The following is a 19082-nucleotide window of genomic DNA, read 5'->3' as shown; positions in this document are numbered from 1 at the left end:
TATGGGTAATAGTGGAAACATGATTCTGAATAAGAGGATCTTTGATTACATTGAGTCTAGAAATAGGTGTATGGCCCATTCTACAATGCCAGCGATAAGAAACTAGATCAACATCTTTGAAAGTAGCTGAAATAGAAATATTTTTATGTAATGAAGTAGAAAAATGATCTAAGAGGGCTGTTGGGGACATTGGTTCAGCAAGCAAATGGTAAAGACCATTATTCATTTCACCCATGTCAATTGTGGTCCATGACAAAAGGTCCAGTATGAAAAAAAATTGTAAAAGAAAAATAAAACAGTAAGAGAGTGAGTTGATTAACTGTTTGGCAGAAATCAAGTTAAAATGGAAAGAGGGAACACACGAGACATTATTTAATGTTAATGTGGTGCTGATATGAACATTGCTAATGTGAGTGACAGGTGCAGTGTGATTATTTGGGAGTTTAACAACAAAAGAGACTTGAGATGTGATAGAGGAAAAAAGGGAGGTGCTGCAGACCATGTGGTCTTTAGTACCAGTGTCAATGATCCAAGGCAAGTGTGTGTTAGTGTGATGTGTGGAAATGAATGACGTGAAGCAAGAAGTGATACCATTCATGGTGGAGGAATGAGTACAATCTGCTTGGACATTATTGACTGAGTGACTAGCAATGGAAACCTCTTTTGTCTGCAATAGAGATAACAATTCTGGTATTGGTCCTTACTGAAAGTGAAGTTGTCATCTGGTGAATCTTTGGACTCAAGTGAAATCATATTGGCAGAAGAGATGACATGTTGCTTAGCCTTGCCATGTAGTTTGAGCCCAGGTGGATAGCCATGTAATTTATAGCATTTGTCTGCTATGTGACCTATCATATGACAGTGAGTACAGATGGGGGCCTTGAAGCATGTATCCAGAACATGCCCTTGAATTTTACAATGGCTGCAAAAGAGTCTGTCACGTTTTGGTTGTTGGGATGATTTGAAAATTGGTTTATATAAAGAATATGGCTGTTTGATAGCAAGAGCCAACAAGGCAGGTGAAGGAAGGCCAGACAATATGAGGTATTGCATTTCTTGCTGCTGGATCATGGAGATGATTTTATTTATGGGAGGTAAAGGATCTAAAAGCATTATTTGGTCACGGGTAACAAGGAATGAATCATTCAAACTCATGAGGAATTGAATGACACAATCTCTTTGGTTTATGTCAAGTAGGACAACAAGTTTTCTACAGGTGTAATCAGGCATAGGATCATATGTGATAAGTTCATCCCACAGTGTTTTAAGTTTGCTAAAATAAACACTAACATAATCATTATCTTGTTGCAAACCTGATAAAGCCCTTTTTAGCTGAAAAGTTATGTGACCATTTTGTTGGGTGAACCTGTCTTTGAGTTCATTCCAGATTTGTGCAGCATTATCTACCAAGGCAATACTAGATTTAAGATAAGGGTTGATTGAGTTGTGAAGCCAAGACACAACTAAGTCATTGCATCATTCTCATGTATCATAAAGGGGGCCAATGGTCTTTTTTGGTTTTAACAAGGTTCCATTGATGAAACCAAGCTTGTTCTTGGCACGAAGAGCTCGGGACATAGCTCTTGACCAGGTAGTATAATTCTCAATGGTGAGAAGGTCAGGGACTGAGGGGATTGAAGGGTTATCGCTATGGTCGAGTTTGTAGGGATTGGTAATGTTGGTGAAATCTAAAAAAGGGGATTTGTTTTGATCAGGAGCCATTCAAAGAATATCCTTACTCTCAATGGCTCTGTGAAACCATGTAAGAATAGCAAAAATAAGCAAAGAGAGTAGAGGAAAATGGATGAAAGGGTGCTACTGCATTCGATTCAAAAAAACTTTACACAGTGTTTCTGCTTTATACTAAAAATAGACCAACAAACCTAACAAACTAAAGAATCTTTATAGTATTGTACCAGCTCTATACAGCTAAGAATAACTACTTCTAAAATTACAAAATGATACATTACAACTCAGCTAGAAGAAGAACCATCTAGTAATTTAACTACAGATTTATTACCAGAGGCAAGTCTGAAGAGCGTGGCTACATATAACAGTTATCCATATTACCATGAGCAGCTGTATCCACACCTGAAGGCTTGAGTGTACTGATGCCATGCTGCTCTAATATTTTAAGTAGAATAGGTAAAAGGTAAAAAGTTCAAAGCAAAATAAACGAGTGTTGGACGTGCGAAACGGTGAATTTAAAAAAAAATAAAGAACAGTTTGAAAATGGTCAAAACGGTCTTTGTCCCCGAGACACGAAAAGAAACGACATCGTTCTTCGATTTGTTCTTGCACGAGAAATCGAATATATAGATAATACATATCCAGTCACACGCGCACCCTCCGTCTTCGCCATAATCGATCCCGGAGCTTTTCCCCGCGGAGATCGGAGAAAATCACCGAAAGCGTCTCTGTTGAAATGGGTCTGGGGTTCGTCGTTGGCGTCTTTGGAGTCCTGATTCTCGCTCATGCTGCTTATTCGACCATCCAATGTAAACATCTCAAGATATATGCATATATACACGCAAAAGCATACCTACCTGCTTAATAGTAATTTTTATGCATTTAAATTCTATGAAAGTAAAAGGTTAGTTTTCTGGGTGTTGGATTTCATGTTTTGCTATTTTTCTGATAGATTTGATTGTGGTTGCAGATAGGGGTTTGTTGAAGATTACGGAGGAAGAGTTTTCAGGACCTCCGATGAACGTGAGTATTGTTGACTTTTCTCTTATCATTTAAGTAGGTGGTCCTGATAAACCCTAATTTTATTACTTCGTGTCTACCGATTAGGAATCTCCTAATTGTCCCAGAGCAACTTGAAAGAGATTCTTTAACCCTTTTTTTGTTTTGGGCGGAGTTTTTGTGTTTTTACGAATCTGGGAGGTTTCTTTGGAGTGCAGGTGGTTGCTGAGCTGCTTCTTGGGCTAGTGTTCTGTATGTGGGCGGGGCTAACCGTGCCAGGGAAGTTTCTATCCATACTTCCGGATTCCGAAGAAAATAGGTATTGCTGTCTTTCTTTTTTTCGTTATTTTTTCTGTTTGGTAGATTTGCACTTGGAGATGGAGATTTGTACTTGGAGAGAGTACTTTTTGTTTGGTTAGGAAGAGATAGAAAGTCAAAGCAACACCATATAGCCACCACAATGGGGCTAAAACCTACACCTCAATTTATGTCTGTGGACGTCGTTCTTCTATTGGTTGTTGAACGTAGAACCTAATATCTATATCCAAGCAAACCTGATTACAATCAGGAAGTGATTGTTTCCTTCGAATTTCCGTATAAGTTTGAGCTCATTGGTTAATTTTACTTTGATCTTATTACAACGAAGTACACTAGCATCCAAAATATGGTCCAATTGGAAACATTACTGTCATTAACTTTAACACTCCACATCTATGGGAGGTTGGTGAGTTCCACTTGATGAATAGTATCTCATTGCTTGGAAGGGAGAAGTTCATAGTATCTTATATTATAGGAGATAACTGATACTAAATATATATATATATTTTTTTTGATAAGTAAGATAAGTATTATTAACAAAAAGGCAACAACTGCCAGTTACAAAAATGTATGCCCTATTTACAAAGGCATGTTAGAAACTAGGAAATCATGAAGTTCCATGCCATTAAAGTCCACAGCAATGGCCCAAGTACAAAGAGTCCTAAAAAAGAAAATTTTTAGTTCTTCCATCGATCTCTCATTGTCTTCAAACGTCCTCTCATTTCGCTCTTGCCATAGGCACCACATGATACAAAAAAGAATCATCTTCCAAATCTCTTTGATTTGATGCACACCTCGAATAAATGTCCAACACGCCAATATATCCACCACGGATTCCGGCATAACCCAAGCAAGATCCATCCTTTGAAATACCTCATTCCAGAGCGCCCTAGCTACCTCACAATGCAAGAGTAAATGATTTACCGCCTCACCTCCTCCTTTACACATACAACACCAGTCTACGATAATTATCCTCTTCTTTCTCAGATTATCTGTAGTAAGAATCTTGCCTAATGCCGCTGTCCACACAAAGAAAGAAGCTTTTGGAGGGGCCTTGTGTCGCCAGAGCCTTTTCCAGGGAAATTGTGCCCCTGGCGCTTGTGTAAAGACCTTATAATAGGACCGAACAGTGAAAACCCCTTTTCCTGCAGGAATCCACTAGAGGCTATCCTCATGCTGGGTATTAGGATTAAAAGAGTATAGATAACTATAAAATTCTGCAAAAATCTCCATCTCTCAATCCTGTGCCGCCCGGTTGAAATTAATATTCCAGTGGATACTCCTTTCTGAAATTCCCATGACCTCCGCCACTGTAGCTTCTTTGGCACTTGCTATCTGGAAAAGAATAGGAAACAACTCTTTTAGGGCACTGTTACCACACCATGTATCCTTCCAAAATCTGATCCTGGCACCTGACCCCACCTGAAATCTCGTGTGTCGATAAAAAACCTCCCACCCTTTTCTAATATACTTCCACAGCCCCCTTCCATGTGTCCCTCTAACTTCTCTAGTACACCAACCTTCCCCTAAACCACCATATTTATTTTCTATCACAATTCTCCATAGGGCTTCTGGCTCCTTGGTATATCTCCACAACCATTTACCAAGTAACGCCCGATTAAACAGTCGCATATTTCTGATACCCAAACCACCATTGGAGATAGGATGGCATACCTTCTCCCATTTGACCAGATGAAATTTAAACTCGTCTCCCATTCCACCCCACAGAAAATCTCTCTGTAACTTCTCAAGACTCCTCGCCACACTTGCCGGAATAGGGAATAAAGATAAGAAATAAGTAGGTAGATTAGAAAGTGTGCTTTTAATCAAAGTAATCCGACCCCCTTTTGTCAAGTACATTCTCTTCCACCCTGCCAGTTTCCTTTTTATTTTTTCAATTACTGTGTCCCAAATCGAGCTTGCCCTCGGAGCTATACCCAAAGGTAATCCCAGGTAAGTCATAGGAAGAGACTTTATCTTACAACCCAACGTGTCAGCCAACTCCCTAATATTCTGAACCTCTCCAATCGGTACCATCTCAGATTTATCATAGTTCACTTTTAGACCAGACACTGCTTCAAAACACAGTAGACACGCCTTTACAACCCGCACCTGGTCCCGATCAGCTTCGCACATAATAAGCGTATCATCTGCAAACAACAAGTGAGAAATGGTAGTAATGTCCCTGGTTGGAGAACCAATTTGGAAACCCCTAACAAAACCATTAGCTGACAAGGCCGAAATCATCCTGCTTAGAGCCTCCATCACAATCACAAAAAGTAAAGGAGATAACGGATCCCCTTGCCTCAGCCCACGAGAACTCTGAAAGAAACCCTCAGGGCTGCCATTGATCAAAACAGAAAACCGTACTGTAGAGATACACCACCTAATCCATGACCTCCACCTTTCACCAAAACCACATCTACTCAAAAGATGTAAGAGGAAATTCCAATTAACATGGTCATACGCCTTTTCCATATCCAACTTGCACATAATACCTGAGTTTCCCTCCTTCATTCTGCTATCCAAACATTCATTGGCAATTAGAACCGCATCGAGGATTTGTCTTCCTTTAACAAAGGCATTTTGAGGCTTAGTCACAACTTTTCCTAGAACCTCACTTAAGCGATTTGCAAGCACTTTTGAGATAATCTTGTACACTCCATTCACTAAGCTGATAGGTCGAAAATCCGAGATCTCAATAGCCCCGGCCTTTTTAGGAATCAATGCAAGAAACGTGGAATTAAGACTTTTCTCAAATTTTCCAAACGAGAACAACTCCTGAAACACCTTCATAAGATCTTCTTTAATCACCTCCCAGCATTCTTGGAAGAAACCCATAGAGAAACCATCCGGTCCGGAAGCCTTGTCTTTTACCATTTTTCTTACTACATTAAGAACCTCTTCCTCATCAAAAGCCCTCTCCATCCTGACCACATCCCCTGGTTCAATAATGTTAAACACCAACCCATCAAGAGTAGGTCTCCACCCCTCCTGTTCAGTAAGTATCTTTTCAAAAAAATCAACCACATGTTCTTTGATAACCTCTTCTTCTCTACGCTTCACCCCTTCAATTTTCAACACCTCAATGTTATTGTTTCTTCTGTGCGAGTTTGCAATACTATGAAAATACCTCGTGCTCCGATCCCCTTCCTGTAACCATAATGCTCTTGACTTTTGGCGCCAAGACATTTCCTCCTGCAATATTATCCTCTCAAGATCTAAGCCCAACAAAGTTTTCTGTGCTTGTTCTTCTTCAGTAAGAGGCCTCCCCTCCTGTAGTCTTTCTAACTCCTGTATTTCCATCCACTTGGTGTTTTTGTTCTCCTCCACATTACCGAAAGACTGTTTATTCCATATTCTTAGATCTCTTTTTAAAACTTTCAGCTTATTTGCTAAAATAAAGCTGGGTGTACCCTCAAACTGATAAGAAATCCACCATTGTTTGACCCTCTCCACAAAACCTTCTGATTTCAACCACATATTCTCAAACTTAAAATACCGTCTATTACTCTGAATACCTCCACAATCCAGTAAGATAGGCCAATGATCCGAGGTTAACCGGCCCAACCGCTTTTGCCATACGTCCGGATACTGGCTTTCCCACTCTGGTGAAATCAGGAACCGATCCAAACGAGTCCATGGATTATTATTAGACCATGTAGCAAGGCCCCCTGCTAGTGGCAGATCTATCAGGTTTAGGTCAAAGATGCACTCTGAGAACTCCAAATTTGCTGGCCTCAATCTTCTATTTCCAAAACTTTCACTTTGGAATCGAGCAACGTTAAAATCACCCCCAATACACCAAGGGAGTTCCCACCAGCAATGAACCCCAGCAAGCTCTTCCCACAATAATCTTCTATCCACGTCTAAATTGGGCCCATAAACCCCTGCAAAAGCCCACAAGAAACCATCCGCCACACTTCTAAAAGAGCACGCTACCATATAATTCTCTATATAGTCCTCTACTTTCTCCACCACCCGCCTATCCCATAACAATATTACTCCTCCCGATGCTCCTGAAGAAGCCAAATACACCCAATCTACATAATTATTACTCCATATACTCCTCACAATCCTCCTATTGATTAACTTCAGCTTTGTTTCTTGTAAACAAACGATGTCCGCTTTCCACTCACGAAGTAAGTGTCGAATTCGAGTACGCTTTTCTACCTCATTAAGACCGCGGACATTCCAAGACACAATTTTTGGCTTCATTTATGAACAAACGTCCCCTTCCCTTTTACCCTACTCCTACTAGGACTACCCTCCGAATTCATCGACCACAACAACCTTTTGAGCTCCCTATTTTGCTTCAAGTCCCCATTTTTTTTTCTGCTGATTCCTAGCTTCCATAGCAGTTAACAATGCTATGAACTGCTCTTCATACCCCTCGCAACTAATCCCCACAAAATGTTGAATCTCTTTCACCTTATGTAATACCCAGTCTGAAGCTTGATTTGGAAAACAATAGTTCAATGGGATAGGATTGCTACTCTGGAAATTCTGAAAATCCTCCCCCACAGAAAAATCCTCTAAACCCAACTGATCACACGCCTTAGAGAGGGCTAAATCATCCTCCACCGAGTGCATGAAATCCTCGGACTCCTCATCCCCAACCTCCGACTCGGAAACCTCTAAGGGTCTGACAGATAGCTTCGTCGGAACCACCCCCGTGCCTTCCAAAGAAGTCGGTAAAGTCTGGGTCGCATACTCCCGGATTTCGAGCTCCTTTTGTGCACAGAACACCTGTGACGCCTCGTCAGCGGCCTCGTCGGCGATCTCTACAGCTGTCGTCGGCAGTTTCTGTGCTACCTCTGCCATCGGAAGGCTTTCCGGCACGAAAACTGGGCTGGGTGTCGCGCCGCTGAGATTCACGCGTTTCTGGGCAAGATCTTCACACTCGGATCCTTGCCCGCCCGTTTGTAACTCGGGCTGACCCGGCTGGGAGGGCCCAGCCCCTTCAGAAACCGAGCCTCGCTGGTTGGGCCGAGTCTGCCCATTTATTTTCCTCCAAACGGCCCGCCCCTTAAGTTTATTCTGGTGGGCTTGATTCCGGGTTTTATTAGGCCCAGCCCCTTCACCCATATCTCCAACCCGCCCCACTTTTCTGCTTAAATCTTCCACGTCTTCTGCTTTCTTTATCCCCTCGACAAAGGACACGATATCAGCCATATCTCTCTGCAAATACCGTAGCTGGCCTTGCATCTCTATCAGTAGCCTTCGCACTTCCCACGCCTCCTGACACGCCGCGGATCTCCTGCCATGGGTATGATTCGGGATTGCGTCTCGGCTCCACTCCCTTTGTCTCCTGTCAGAGTTTGTCCCTCCATTTTCCTGTTTCCTCCTAGCTATCGGCAACGACGAAGATAAGGCCTCCTTATACGTCCGTGACTGAACTGCCTTCTTCCCGTTGTTCACCTGAGCTCCTCCATTGACATGGACTTCTCTACCACTTTCAACCAAAGCCTCCCTCATTTTCCTCCAACCCCACCCCTTATTTCCTTCTGGAAAGCACAAAACATTTCTCCTCCCCCCCTGGTTATATTCAGACACTTCAAGATATCTTCCTCTAAAATTTGCGCATCGTTGGGCAATAAGACTGCAGTAGCCATCTCTAGTTGCTGAATACACCTCCTTCTTCCCCTCTCTTAAACTTTCCTCTAACACCTTCCTCAGCCAATGTAATGATGCTATTCCCAGGATCACTGAATGATCCATCTTCCAGTTTCTCTCGGTAACTCTCACTGATCCACCACTCCCTTTTGACAGAATAAATCTTTTGGATTCAATAACCACTTCTATGGGATAACCCATATTGAAATGACGCAGTTAACACCACAAGATTTATTTCACCATTAACAGAGAACTATCGACGAAAGAAATTTTCAAACGTGCATGAGAAAAACAGAGGATGGCGAAAAAGTGTACGGAGAGAAAAATGAGAAGAAACCAAAAAAATATATCAAAGTGGACTCAACAAAAAGCAACATAAACTACAGGCGATAACCGATTTAGAACCAAGTCTATCAACTTTTCGAACTCTGCAAAACCATTTAGTGTTTTAAAAACCCCACACATAAACTCGTGCAGCATTCTCACTCTTATTTGGAGCTCTGTTTCTTCCCACCAAAAGCAAGTTTCTGTGCTCCAAATATGGAGCAGTCAGTTGCTATCTGTTTTTTGTTTGCTTAGACATAGAAGTGGCAGTTTTAAAGACATCCCCTTCAACCAGTGAGCAATGAAGTTGTTCTTTGTATCAATACTTGGTTTTACTACACATTTCAGGATTTTGTTCAAGCATTAGGTTCTGTTTTGTTTTACTGAGATATAACTTCCATTCTAGAAAAGCGTCAATCCGCCATAAACAAAATGATAATGTGACTATGTAATGATAATAGAACTTGGGACATAGAGTGGTGCCACCAAGTTTTTATGCATTTGAAATTAAAAAAAAAAAATTGAAAAAATCTGGGAAGAAAAAATGGGTCTCTGGTAATTTATGCATTCACCCCATGGTAATGTATGGCAACACATAGCGATGTTGCAATGTGCATGGGCTTGGCTTCTGTCTATCTAATTTAAACTTGAAATGGCCCTTTGTATCAAGATCTTTCATAATTCTTAAGATTTGAATAATTATTCTATACTAAATGATTTAAAATTTATCATCTATTATATAAGCTAAATGTAATTTCAATAAAACAAAATTGAAAGGCTCTTTTAGCAGACAAATCTGCATATAACTTTGGTTTGAGAAAAGGCAGCTTATAATTTATAAAATGGAATGAAAAAAGAAGAAAAATTAAAGAATTTTCCTTTGTTGAAAATCTCAGTTTCCCACAATTTTGTTTTATTTCTTTAGTAGCTATGAAAATTTTTTGTTGAAAGTGGGATTGATATTATTTGTTCTTCGTTTCATTGGAATCTTGGTTGGTTAGTCTATGGTATGATTTTATTGTGGGGATTAAAAGTCATTTAGTTATTTTTTACATTCTGTTTTTTAGTTTGTTTTGACTGTTGATCACCATTTTTTCTTAGAAAGTTAAAGCACATGGAACGAACACTAGAAGAACTTTAAAGCTTCTTTTTCAATGCATTGTTCCTTTGGGTAATAACTATAGATTTTATTGGGCTCAATTTCCATGATTTCCTTGTGTCTATTTCTTGATCTTAACTTGGCGTTTTCTATTTTATACATCCTATGTACTTGGGTTTCACGGATTCTTCCATTAGCATTAATAAAATATCTTTTACCTTCCACATCTTTCCTTTGCTGAAAAGCTGAGTTCTTGTACTCTTCTAGCCCTATAATTCTATGTTTCAACATATAGAAAGAATAAGTAATATGTCATGTTCACCAAGTAAGGAATTTCGAAATTTAGAGATAATACTTGATGAAACTTTCCTTGGATTTACCGATCAAAAAAAAAAAAAAAACTTTCCTTGGATTCAACCTAGAGGTTGCACGAAGAGTTGCAGTTTGTGCAACCTCTAGGGGTTTGTTAGGACTTGGAAAAGGTGTTGTAGGAGTGTAAAATAAGCAGAAAACTCAGGGTTAGCACGCCTATTTAGTTGCTGGATGATAGATAGTAACTTTCACTCTAAAATTGAAGAAGAAAACTCACATAACTCTCCAAATTGGAGGCCATCAGATAGGATTTCTGCTGAGGGAAGAGAAGATCTACGATTTTATTATTTATTTAGAGGTTTAGGGCCTAAAAGGGGCAGCACCTAGGGGGAGTTTACGCCAAGTTGAAATAATGAGGTTTAGAGGGTCCTTTTTAAATTTTTCTTGTTTTAGATGTCGGGGAACCTCTCCAAGGCAGGGCCTTTTGGATTCACCCTTGCAGAGTAAACTCTGGTCCCGTGCACCGCACCCTCTTTTTAAACAATTACCTATAAGAAAAAGGTCCTTTATAAACAAAAATTGATATAAATACTAAAAAGTTAGGGTTTTCTTGGGATGTGTAATCGCTGACGAAAATAGTGCTTTTAGGGTTTTTAGGAAGCTTCCTTTGTCATGGTTTCAAGCAACTTCCTAGGGTTAGTAGCAAATATGGCTACCTTGATTTAGGAGTAGCAAATATGGCTACCTTGATTAGGAATCTAAAACCCTGAAATTTCTAGATTAGTGCTTTTCCCAGTTTTGGTAAGTTTCCTTTTCCTATACTACACCTAATTAGACAAGCTTCATCCACTTGCCTTTTATAATAAATCAGCTCCTAAATCAACTAATTATGAACCTTAAGACTATCAGACAGATGCTGTAATTAAGGAAATTGAGGCATATTTTGAGATTACTCAACCAAAACTATAAACTCATATTTTAAAAGCTTAGTTGCTCGGGTATGACAAGTCCATTCTCAACGAATTGAGATCCTGAAATCAAGGGACCGAGCACCGAACCGGACAGATAAAAAACAGGTCGGTTTGGATGGTTCTATTTGGTTTTGTCGATATTTTGGTATTTATCAAGAGTCCTACCGGATGTGGTTTGGGCTTTCCTTGGTTAGTTACCTTGAATATAGGTTTGGCAAGTGAGATGAGACACAAAATTCTATTCTCATCTTATCTCATCATTACAACTTTTTCAAATTTTCACACAAAATATAATAAAGAATTCAACGTTTTCAAATTCCAATTTAACTTTTTCAAATCCCAAAACAATAATAATATTAAAAAATAATATTTTAAACTTTCATCTAAAACCAAAAATTTTCATCTCATTATCCAAACCGTGCACTTGCCGAGGCTGAGCTTTTGCTCGGGCCGCACGTTTAGAAATTATTTAGAAATGCAAGTTTCTTATTTTTGTTATTTCTGAATGACAAAAGTAATATTGGTTATAGTTCAAAAACTAAAAGAAAAGCTGAAAGAAAAATGTTGGCAAATAGTTCTATATATGTTTGAATATTCATATATTCAATGCATCACTTCTAGTGAGATCTTCTACCTTCATAAGAGAGCAATTACTTCCCACCTGGATGCCTGAAGCCTCTTTTGTGGCATTACATTTTAGATTCTTATGTGTACGGCTGGAAGGGAATGCTAGGGGATTAAATTTTCTTCTAATTCCTAGAATATATGTGTAAAACTTATGCTTGATTTTAGTTTAGATTGTTTGCTCTACATCTTGTCTTTCATTTTATACTGTAGATTTCCCAATGGAAATATATATTTATAGGAATTTTTTAGCTAGTTTAGTTGACTTGGTAAGATTGATGTCAACAATAATGCTATATCTTGCATGTATACAGAGCTAACTTAGTTCATCAATGGTTGCAACTTATGAAAATCAAATGTTTTAGATCTTCTTTTAGTGTATTAGAGATTGTTGTGCTAGCTCCCTAGTAGTAGAAAGTGTAATATCTTATCGTATTTGCATGACATACAATTTATTCAAGAAGATAAATAAATAAATCATGAATATTTTTCCTTCTTGTTTTTATTTGTGTGATTATAGTATTTTTGCTCTATTAATTTAGTAAATCCTCATCTAAGACGAATTGTATATTCAGATACTTGAGTTCAATTCCATATTAGGAATTCCTCACCTGTGGGTAGCCCAAGTGGTAAAGGCGAACTTGTGTGCATGTTGAGCCCATGTCACAGGTTTGATTCCCCCTGGGATCAAACTGGGATTTAAGTGGTAGGCCATGGCGGTGGGTTGCTATGCTAGTCTCCCCGGGGGTTTAGGTTCCATGGGTGAGTTCTAAGGGCTATGCTGTGGGGTGGTTCCCTCGTCATAAAAAAAAAAAAAATTCCATATTAGGAATTCCCCTGAATTACTTGATTGATACATGGTTTTGATGGGTGGGTCGTGTATTTGGGTTATACTCTTCATGCGTAGTTCTGAAGCATCTTGCCTTGGTGAGCTATGATGTCATAAAAAACATAAATTTGCATCCGGGAGACCCATTTTATTCTTCACACATGATATCAGTTCACATGCAATTGAGTAGGCTGGTAGTAACAAAAGGGACCCATTAGCCCTTGTATCTGCTTTAGGGGGGGGACTTGCTACTTTGGAAACTTATTATAGGGTATTCTATTTGGGTAGAGATATCCTAGAAGGTTTACTTACATCTAACTCTAGGTTGAGTTCACTTTTAACTTGTAAGAAAAAGGACCAATTGACCTTGCATCGCATGATTTGAGGTAAACTTGCTACTTTGGAAACAATAGGGCTGTAATCAAGCCGAGCCAACCCAGTCTTTAGATTGCCAAGCTCGGCTTGACTCAAAAAACTCGAGCTCGAGCTCGAGCCTGAGCTTGAGATTTTTATCTAATCTTTGTTTGAGCTCGGCTCGGTAAGCTAAGCTCCTAGCTCGAGCTCGAGCTCGACTCGGCTTAGTTTAAGTAGTAGTTTTTAAATATGATTTAATAATTAAAAATTAGAGAAATTGTAAAAGTTCTAAATTTAATGAAATTTTTATAACTAACAAATAGATCTTCTATTGAGTTTGAAAATTGCAAAAATTTATAAATAATTAATATGTAACTAGTTGATATTTACCCATAATAACCATATATTATATGTCTACATAAATTATTAGTACCATAGACATAATATAATATTATATATCAACATTTCATATATGATTTCTACATACTAATATATAAAATTATTAAATCTTACTAACTATTTTATAAATTATAAAATAAAGCAATGAGGTTCAAATTCCCTTAGGTGCAAACAATCTCTAGACGCCATTGGATTGGAGGATTTTTCCCTTGAATTATTCTAGGTGCACTTGCGGGAAACTCTTTGCCGAGGGCCTATGCACCCTTGGGATTAGTTGGGATGCTGTTTCCAAACACATGGTGCCAATAAATAAAATAAACCTATGAAGTAAATTCAAGATATAGATGCAAGTGACTATGCATAAGTAATTAGGTTACACACTATATATTTAATTATAAAATATGTGATGCTTATATTAATAAATAACATATATACATATTTATCGATGTGTGGACGAGTTTTAATTGAATCGAGCTAATGAGCCTTAGCTGAGTCGAGCATAATGAGTAGGCCTTAACGAGCCTTAGCCGAGTTGAGTAGAGTAAAGTTTAGTCAAGTATCTAATCAAGTGGGTATCTGCTTTCACGGGCGAACTTTTACTTTTCTCACGAGTCAAGTTCGATTCGAGTTTAACCGAGCAAGCTATCGAACGGACTGGTTTATTTACAGCCTTAGGAAACAATATTATAGGGTATGCTACTTGGACATAGATATCCTAGAAGGTTTACATCTAAATCTAGGTTGACTACACTTTTTCTGCATTCTCTCTCAAAAATTGTGATGTGCATCCTTTTTACTTTTCCCCTTTTTATATTTTATATTCTCTAAAGTGAGACATTACTCATACCGGAGAATAATGAGAGCTAAGCATTCTGCATTTGCATGAAGGGCTAAGATTTTACACGAAAGTTCTAGCTATCATTTATAATATTGAAAATTGCATTTTTTTTTTTTTTTTGCAAAAGTTGCTTCTGTAGAATTTCTCAGTTGCCATTGGCACGTTGTATTACTTTCAGAGTCAGAATCTTAAATGATTGCTGCTTTGCCTTCCTTAGCAATATTGGTTGTCAGATTTTATTTAGATTATTGACATCAGGAATTGTATATTTGGATGCAGGATTGTTTCTTTACCAGCCAATCTAGACTTCATGAGTTTCAACCATCGAGGCAAAGTATTTCCTAAGGAATTGGATGTGAAGCTGAAACTTTGAATCCTTCCTATCAAGTAAAAGGGGTACCCCTTGATATTTCTTGAGGAGAGAGGAAATAAACAGAAGTGGCATTTGCCATACAAGTATTTTGTTTGCCCCCATGTTTTGGTTGTTTCTTAAGATTTCACTGTATCAATTTACTTTCGCAATCTATTACGGAACTACTTGTCGCTTTTGACAACCTAGGTCTTGTCATTCAAAGCTGGAAATATCTTTGTAATCTCGTTGGATTTTGTCGGTGGTTGCATCACATGAAGGTTAAAGGCTGCGTGTGGAAAATGAAATTGAATGAATGACAGTGAGGGACAAATAGACAGTTCAAATGGTATTATTTCGTGCATGTTTTTCATGGAAAGTTTTTTAAGCACTCTGAGAAAGTGAAAAATGTACGCGTTCACTGAATTTTCTAGGTCTACGGTCATTTAAATCAACCAGACTGAACCCAAGAAAAAGAGTTTCAGGTTTGGCCCACATGTTCATCAGCAGTTTAGGTGAAGAGAAATGGTTTGTACAAATTTTAAATTGGCAAATTTTATACGAATCTTTATAAAAAGTAGACTCTATTTAAAAAAGTGTTTTTGCAAACCTATACAAAATAGCGGAAAATAATTGACAAGACGTTTGAAGTTGGTGGCAACGTTCTGAAATTCTAAAGTCTATTTATTTATTTTTCCCTCATACTCCCAGAGTCCCAGCAATGTTCCAGCCAAGCATTATGCACTCTGCTTGGTGATCAAATCATTATTATTTCAAGTAAGGTTTCTTAAAATTGCTGCCTTGCAAAGCAAACGTTACAGAAATTGTAGAAACTGCATGTGTTAAAACGGGTACCCTACGACCATCGACCACAAATCTATAATCAAAACTCCCCTTGAATTTTTTGATTCGTTGGTTTTAGAAATAAAGGACCTGAAAACAAGTCTATCCAACCAACCTCTAAATGCATACAACAACTATATAACGGTCAACATTTCCAACTTCAATTGATCAAATACTGAAGGCTTTCTGTATTTAAATTAATTTCGCACATTAACCTCATTAGCTCATTCTTCTTTCTAATCAAAAGGGTAATGGAACTTAATTTTTTCTCTAAAATGTTTTCAAGGGCAGAAAAAATACCCTTAAATATGACTTGCATTGACACTGAAATAGTCTGTAGAGTTCCAATTAATTGCATGGAAAAAGAAAACGGAGTTTGCAATCCCAGAAGAATAGAATCCATCCCTACCAATTCAAACATTACAACTCAGTGTGTCAGTACAAATATAAAATGGCGGAAGAAGAAAAAGAAAAGACTTCAGTTTCAAAGAATCAAAGCAGATGTTAGGCTAACAAGGAAACATACATTGACATGCCCCTAAAAAATGTTAAAGTGGACCATGAGGAACTAACACAAGATTCTGAAAATATCCATAGCAGAACGAGTATGCCCTCAATTTGGGAGCATCCATAGCCCACTGCCAATGCCGATTTCTAAACTAACTAGTTTACAACTGATTGAGTTCCAGCGGGTATTCTGTAGACTGTCTAAGAATTAATTCAGCTCTCCTCTTCTTGTCATCCCTCTCCTCATCCCGTGCAACCCAAGAGGCTGCTCTCCCAACACCCTTGTTCTGAAGGCTCAAATCCAATGATTCACCTAGAAACTTCTTGCCAGTTCTAAACTTTAACTGAACAGCAGGCCTCACATTAGGAAGAACATTTTTCCCATCTTCCCCATCATCAGAAAACCCACCTTTGACCGCTTCAATGGCAGGAGCAAATGCCTCTAGTACGGAGACATGGATATTCTCCACCATTTCATCCGAAGTCTTACTCGGTGAAACCACCAGAGAAACATCTTTCTCCCCTGGTTGTAGAGGCAGTCCAAGGAATGGGTTATTTTGAGCCCCATCCGATTCCTTTGCATCACTACGCGAGGTTGAAGTTCCCTCCGAACCACTGGACAACAACCTTTGCTGCAAACTCAACAAGGACCTCTCTGCTTTTCTGCGTTGTCGTGCTTGCTCAATCTTATCTGTGCGAGGATCTGTTGCCCTCTCATTCCATACAGGTGTATGGATATACGTATGTGGATCAGGCAAAGCTGGCAACCATGGCGGTATATGATTGCCAGGTGGCGTTTCACCCATTTGTACAAAGCTTGGAATCAGTTTCCGATGCTTAATCACCGGAAACTGAGGCACTGGCTGCGCAAATGGAATCTCCTCTGCCCCACCCACATACTCAACAATCCCCCTCACTGTTCCCGAACCAGCAAGACAATTTTTTACCTCCGACCCACCCAGAAAGCCTTGTGAAGCTTCCAAATCCTCCAACCCTCTAATGATATCGAACACATTACACTCTGTCCGACCAGATGAGTTAGCATAGACACTCGCCGTCTTTCCTAGGTCACGAAGGTATCGAATTGCAATGTCAGCGAGAGCCTCCAAAGCAGAGTCTTTGAAGCCCTGAAACCCCACGCTCTCGCATACCTGTGCAACTGCAACCTTTGACACCGCTCGCCCAAAGTCATTGGCTCCGGGTCTACTTGATGTATCGTAATCTAGTTGTTCATTACCTTTCGTACCATTTCTACCTCCATGGCTCATATTCAAAACCTCATATCATTTAGGGTTTTCTCGACCCCGCATCACTCACCCCATAAATTCCCACTAGCCATAAAATTACCCAGCATTTAGCTATATAAAAAAATCATCCAAAACCAAAGCACCTGATCCCGGTTCTTGTTGCCAAGAAAACCGAGAAAAATGACAAGAAAACCCTAGAGCGATAGCAACCGATTCGAAGCTGAGATACTGAACAATGAAAATGACAAGAAAACAGACACAGTTAATCCTTGGGGAGTCTTACCAGTAATTTCGAGAATTGGAAATGAAACGCTGCTTCAATCGACCAAAATTCAGACCCATAAAAACAAAAAGAAGAAGAAAGATTTGCAGGGACCCAAATTAGCTAGGGTTTAGAACAGTGATAAAGGGTTTAAGAGAGAAGTATTGAGAGGGAATATTAGGGATTCAAATTAAATGGTGGGAGAGTTGGGATAAACCCTGGGAATTGTAAGACCCAAGGGATCGAAGGAAGAAGGGGAAAGGGAATAAAGAGGTTTGCTCATCGGGGCTTTGGTGAGTTCGATGAAGGAAGTCTGTGTTTATTTTTATAGACCTTAGTCAAGCTGCCTTTTTCAACCAATTACAAGCCCAGACATCTTGACGCGCCTTCGAAGGTGTGCGATAAGGCGATGCTCGCTTGCATTATTCCCTACTCACAATTTTCAGCTTTTCTTGCATCGTGAATTTAACAACTTGCATGGATCATTTTAGGAAAAACTTATTATCAAGTTTGTGAATAGAATATATTTAATAAAATATTTATATTACGTAATTTAATTTTAAAGATAAATTTTAAAATTTAAATTTGATAAATTAAAGCTTATAATTTAAATAATACAGATAATGTGCTCTATACACTGACTTGTGAATAAAATAACTCTTTATTTTATTACAGTAATTAAAAATTATGAATTCACATGTATCTATAGTTTTTTGAAGAGTAGAAAGTATTTAGGTTTAAAAATTGTACAAAATCTAGATTTAATAAAGGATTGGCAAAAATCTTAGCAAAATCATAGTTAATGAGGTTACCTTTAAATATATAAATAATGGACTAGCTATTTTTTTTTTATTTTATGCGATTATGTTTTTATTTTATTTTTTGACGATTTGCTTCTCTCAATATAAATAGAATACCTTCTCTCTAACTCTCATTCACTTTAACAAAAGTTTATCTTTCCTTCATTTGTTGATTTCTCCTTGGAAAATCATCCATAATTCTGTTTTCTCTCTATTAGTAATTTTTTGAACTAAATAGCATTTTATATAACCCTTCTTCTTGTAATGAATTAGAAATAATTGTAGCTTTCATTGATGAAGATGAATGACTAGCTATAAAAGAAGATCAATCAAACCTCTTCTAATATTATTTCAAGGAACTACCAACTTGTCCTCCCAAAGTATTTTTTAGAGAAGATTGAGAGTATGTTTGGGTTCTGAGCTTATATCAGTCTATTTCAAACCATTAATGAGATTCGTTACTTTTTCAACTTTCTATAAAAAGTTAAATTATATTTAAACTTATTTCATACATTTAAATATATCTCAATGGACTCACAAAATTTACTAAAAAAACTTAATTTACTACTATTCACATATTAACTCAGATCATCTGAGATCACCTCAGCAATCAAATGCAGCCTTAAACGAGTTATAATTTATTTTTTAATGCTAAATCTAAGGTAGAAGCTCGCAATGATTACTTTTATAAGCAAGAAATGA

At 38.3% G+C, this 19082-nt stretch overlaps 2 protein-coding genes and 1 long non-coding RNA gene across 3 annotated transcripts; 1 reads left to right on the top strand and 2 right to left on the bottom strand.

Moving 5' to 3' along the window:
* Nucleotides 1-2328: 2328 nt before the first annotated feature.
* LOC108990910 (membrane magnesium transporter) lies at nt 2329-15094 on the top strand. The gene is made up of 4 exons (XM_018965027.2): nt 2329-2498; nt 2660-2712; nt 2907-3007; nt 14652-15094. Exons 1-4 carry the CDS (start codon nt 2426-2428, stop codon nt 14743-14745), a joined length of 321 nt encoding a protein of 106 aa, XP_018820572.1. The 5' UTR covers nt 2329-2425; the 3' UTR covers nt 14746-15094.
* An 800-nt stretch (nt 15095-15894) lies between these two features.
* LOC108990909 (transcription initiation factor TFIID subunit 8) lies at nt 15895-17896 on the bottom strand. Its single transcript, XM_035688906.1, has one exon. It carries the CDS (start codon nt 17337-17339, stop codon nt 16233-16235), a length of 1107 nt encoding a protein of 368 aa, XP_035544799.1. The 5' UTR covers nt 17340-17896; the 3' UTR covers nt 15895-16232.
* On the bottom strand, nt 15895-17974 carry LOC118348061. The gene is made up of 2 exons (XR_004801197.1): nt 17602-17974; nt 15895-15969 (listed from the first exon to the last, which is right to left on the bottom strand). It is a non-coding gene; the product is annotated as an uncharacterized LOC118348061 (long non-coding RNA).
* Nucleotides 17975-19082: the final 1108 nt, after the last annotated feature.

The sequence above is a fragment of the Juglans regia genome, chromosome 3 (assembly GCF_001411555.2).
Source record: "Juglans regia cultivar Chandler chromosome 3, Walnut 2.0, whole genome shotgun sequence".
In the NCBI taxonomy this organism is placed as follows: Eukaryota; Viridiplantae; Streptophyta; class Magnoliopsida; order Fagales; family Juglandaceae; genus Juglans; species Juglans regia.
This window is presented reverse-complemented; position numbering and strand designations above follow the sequence as displayed.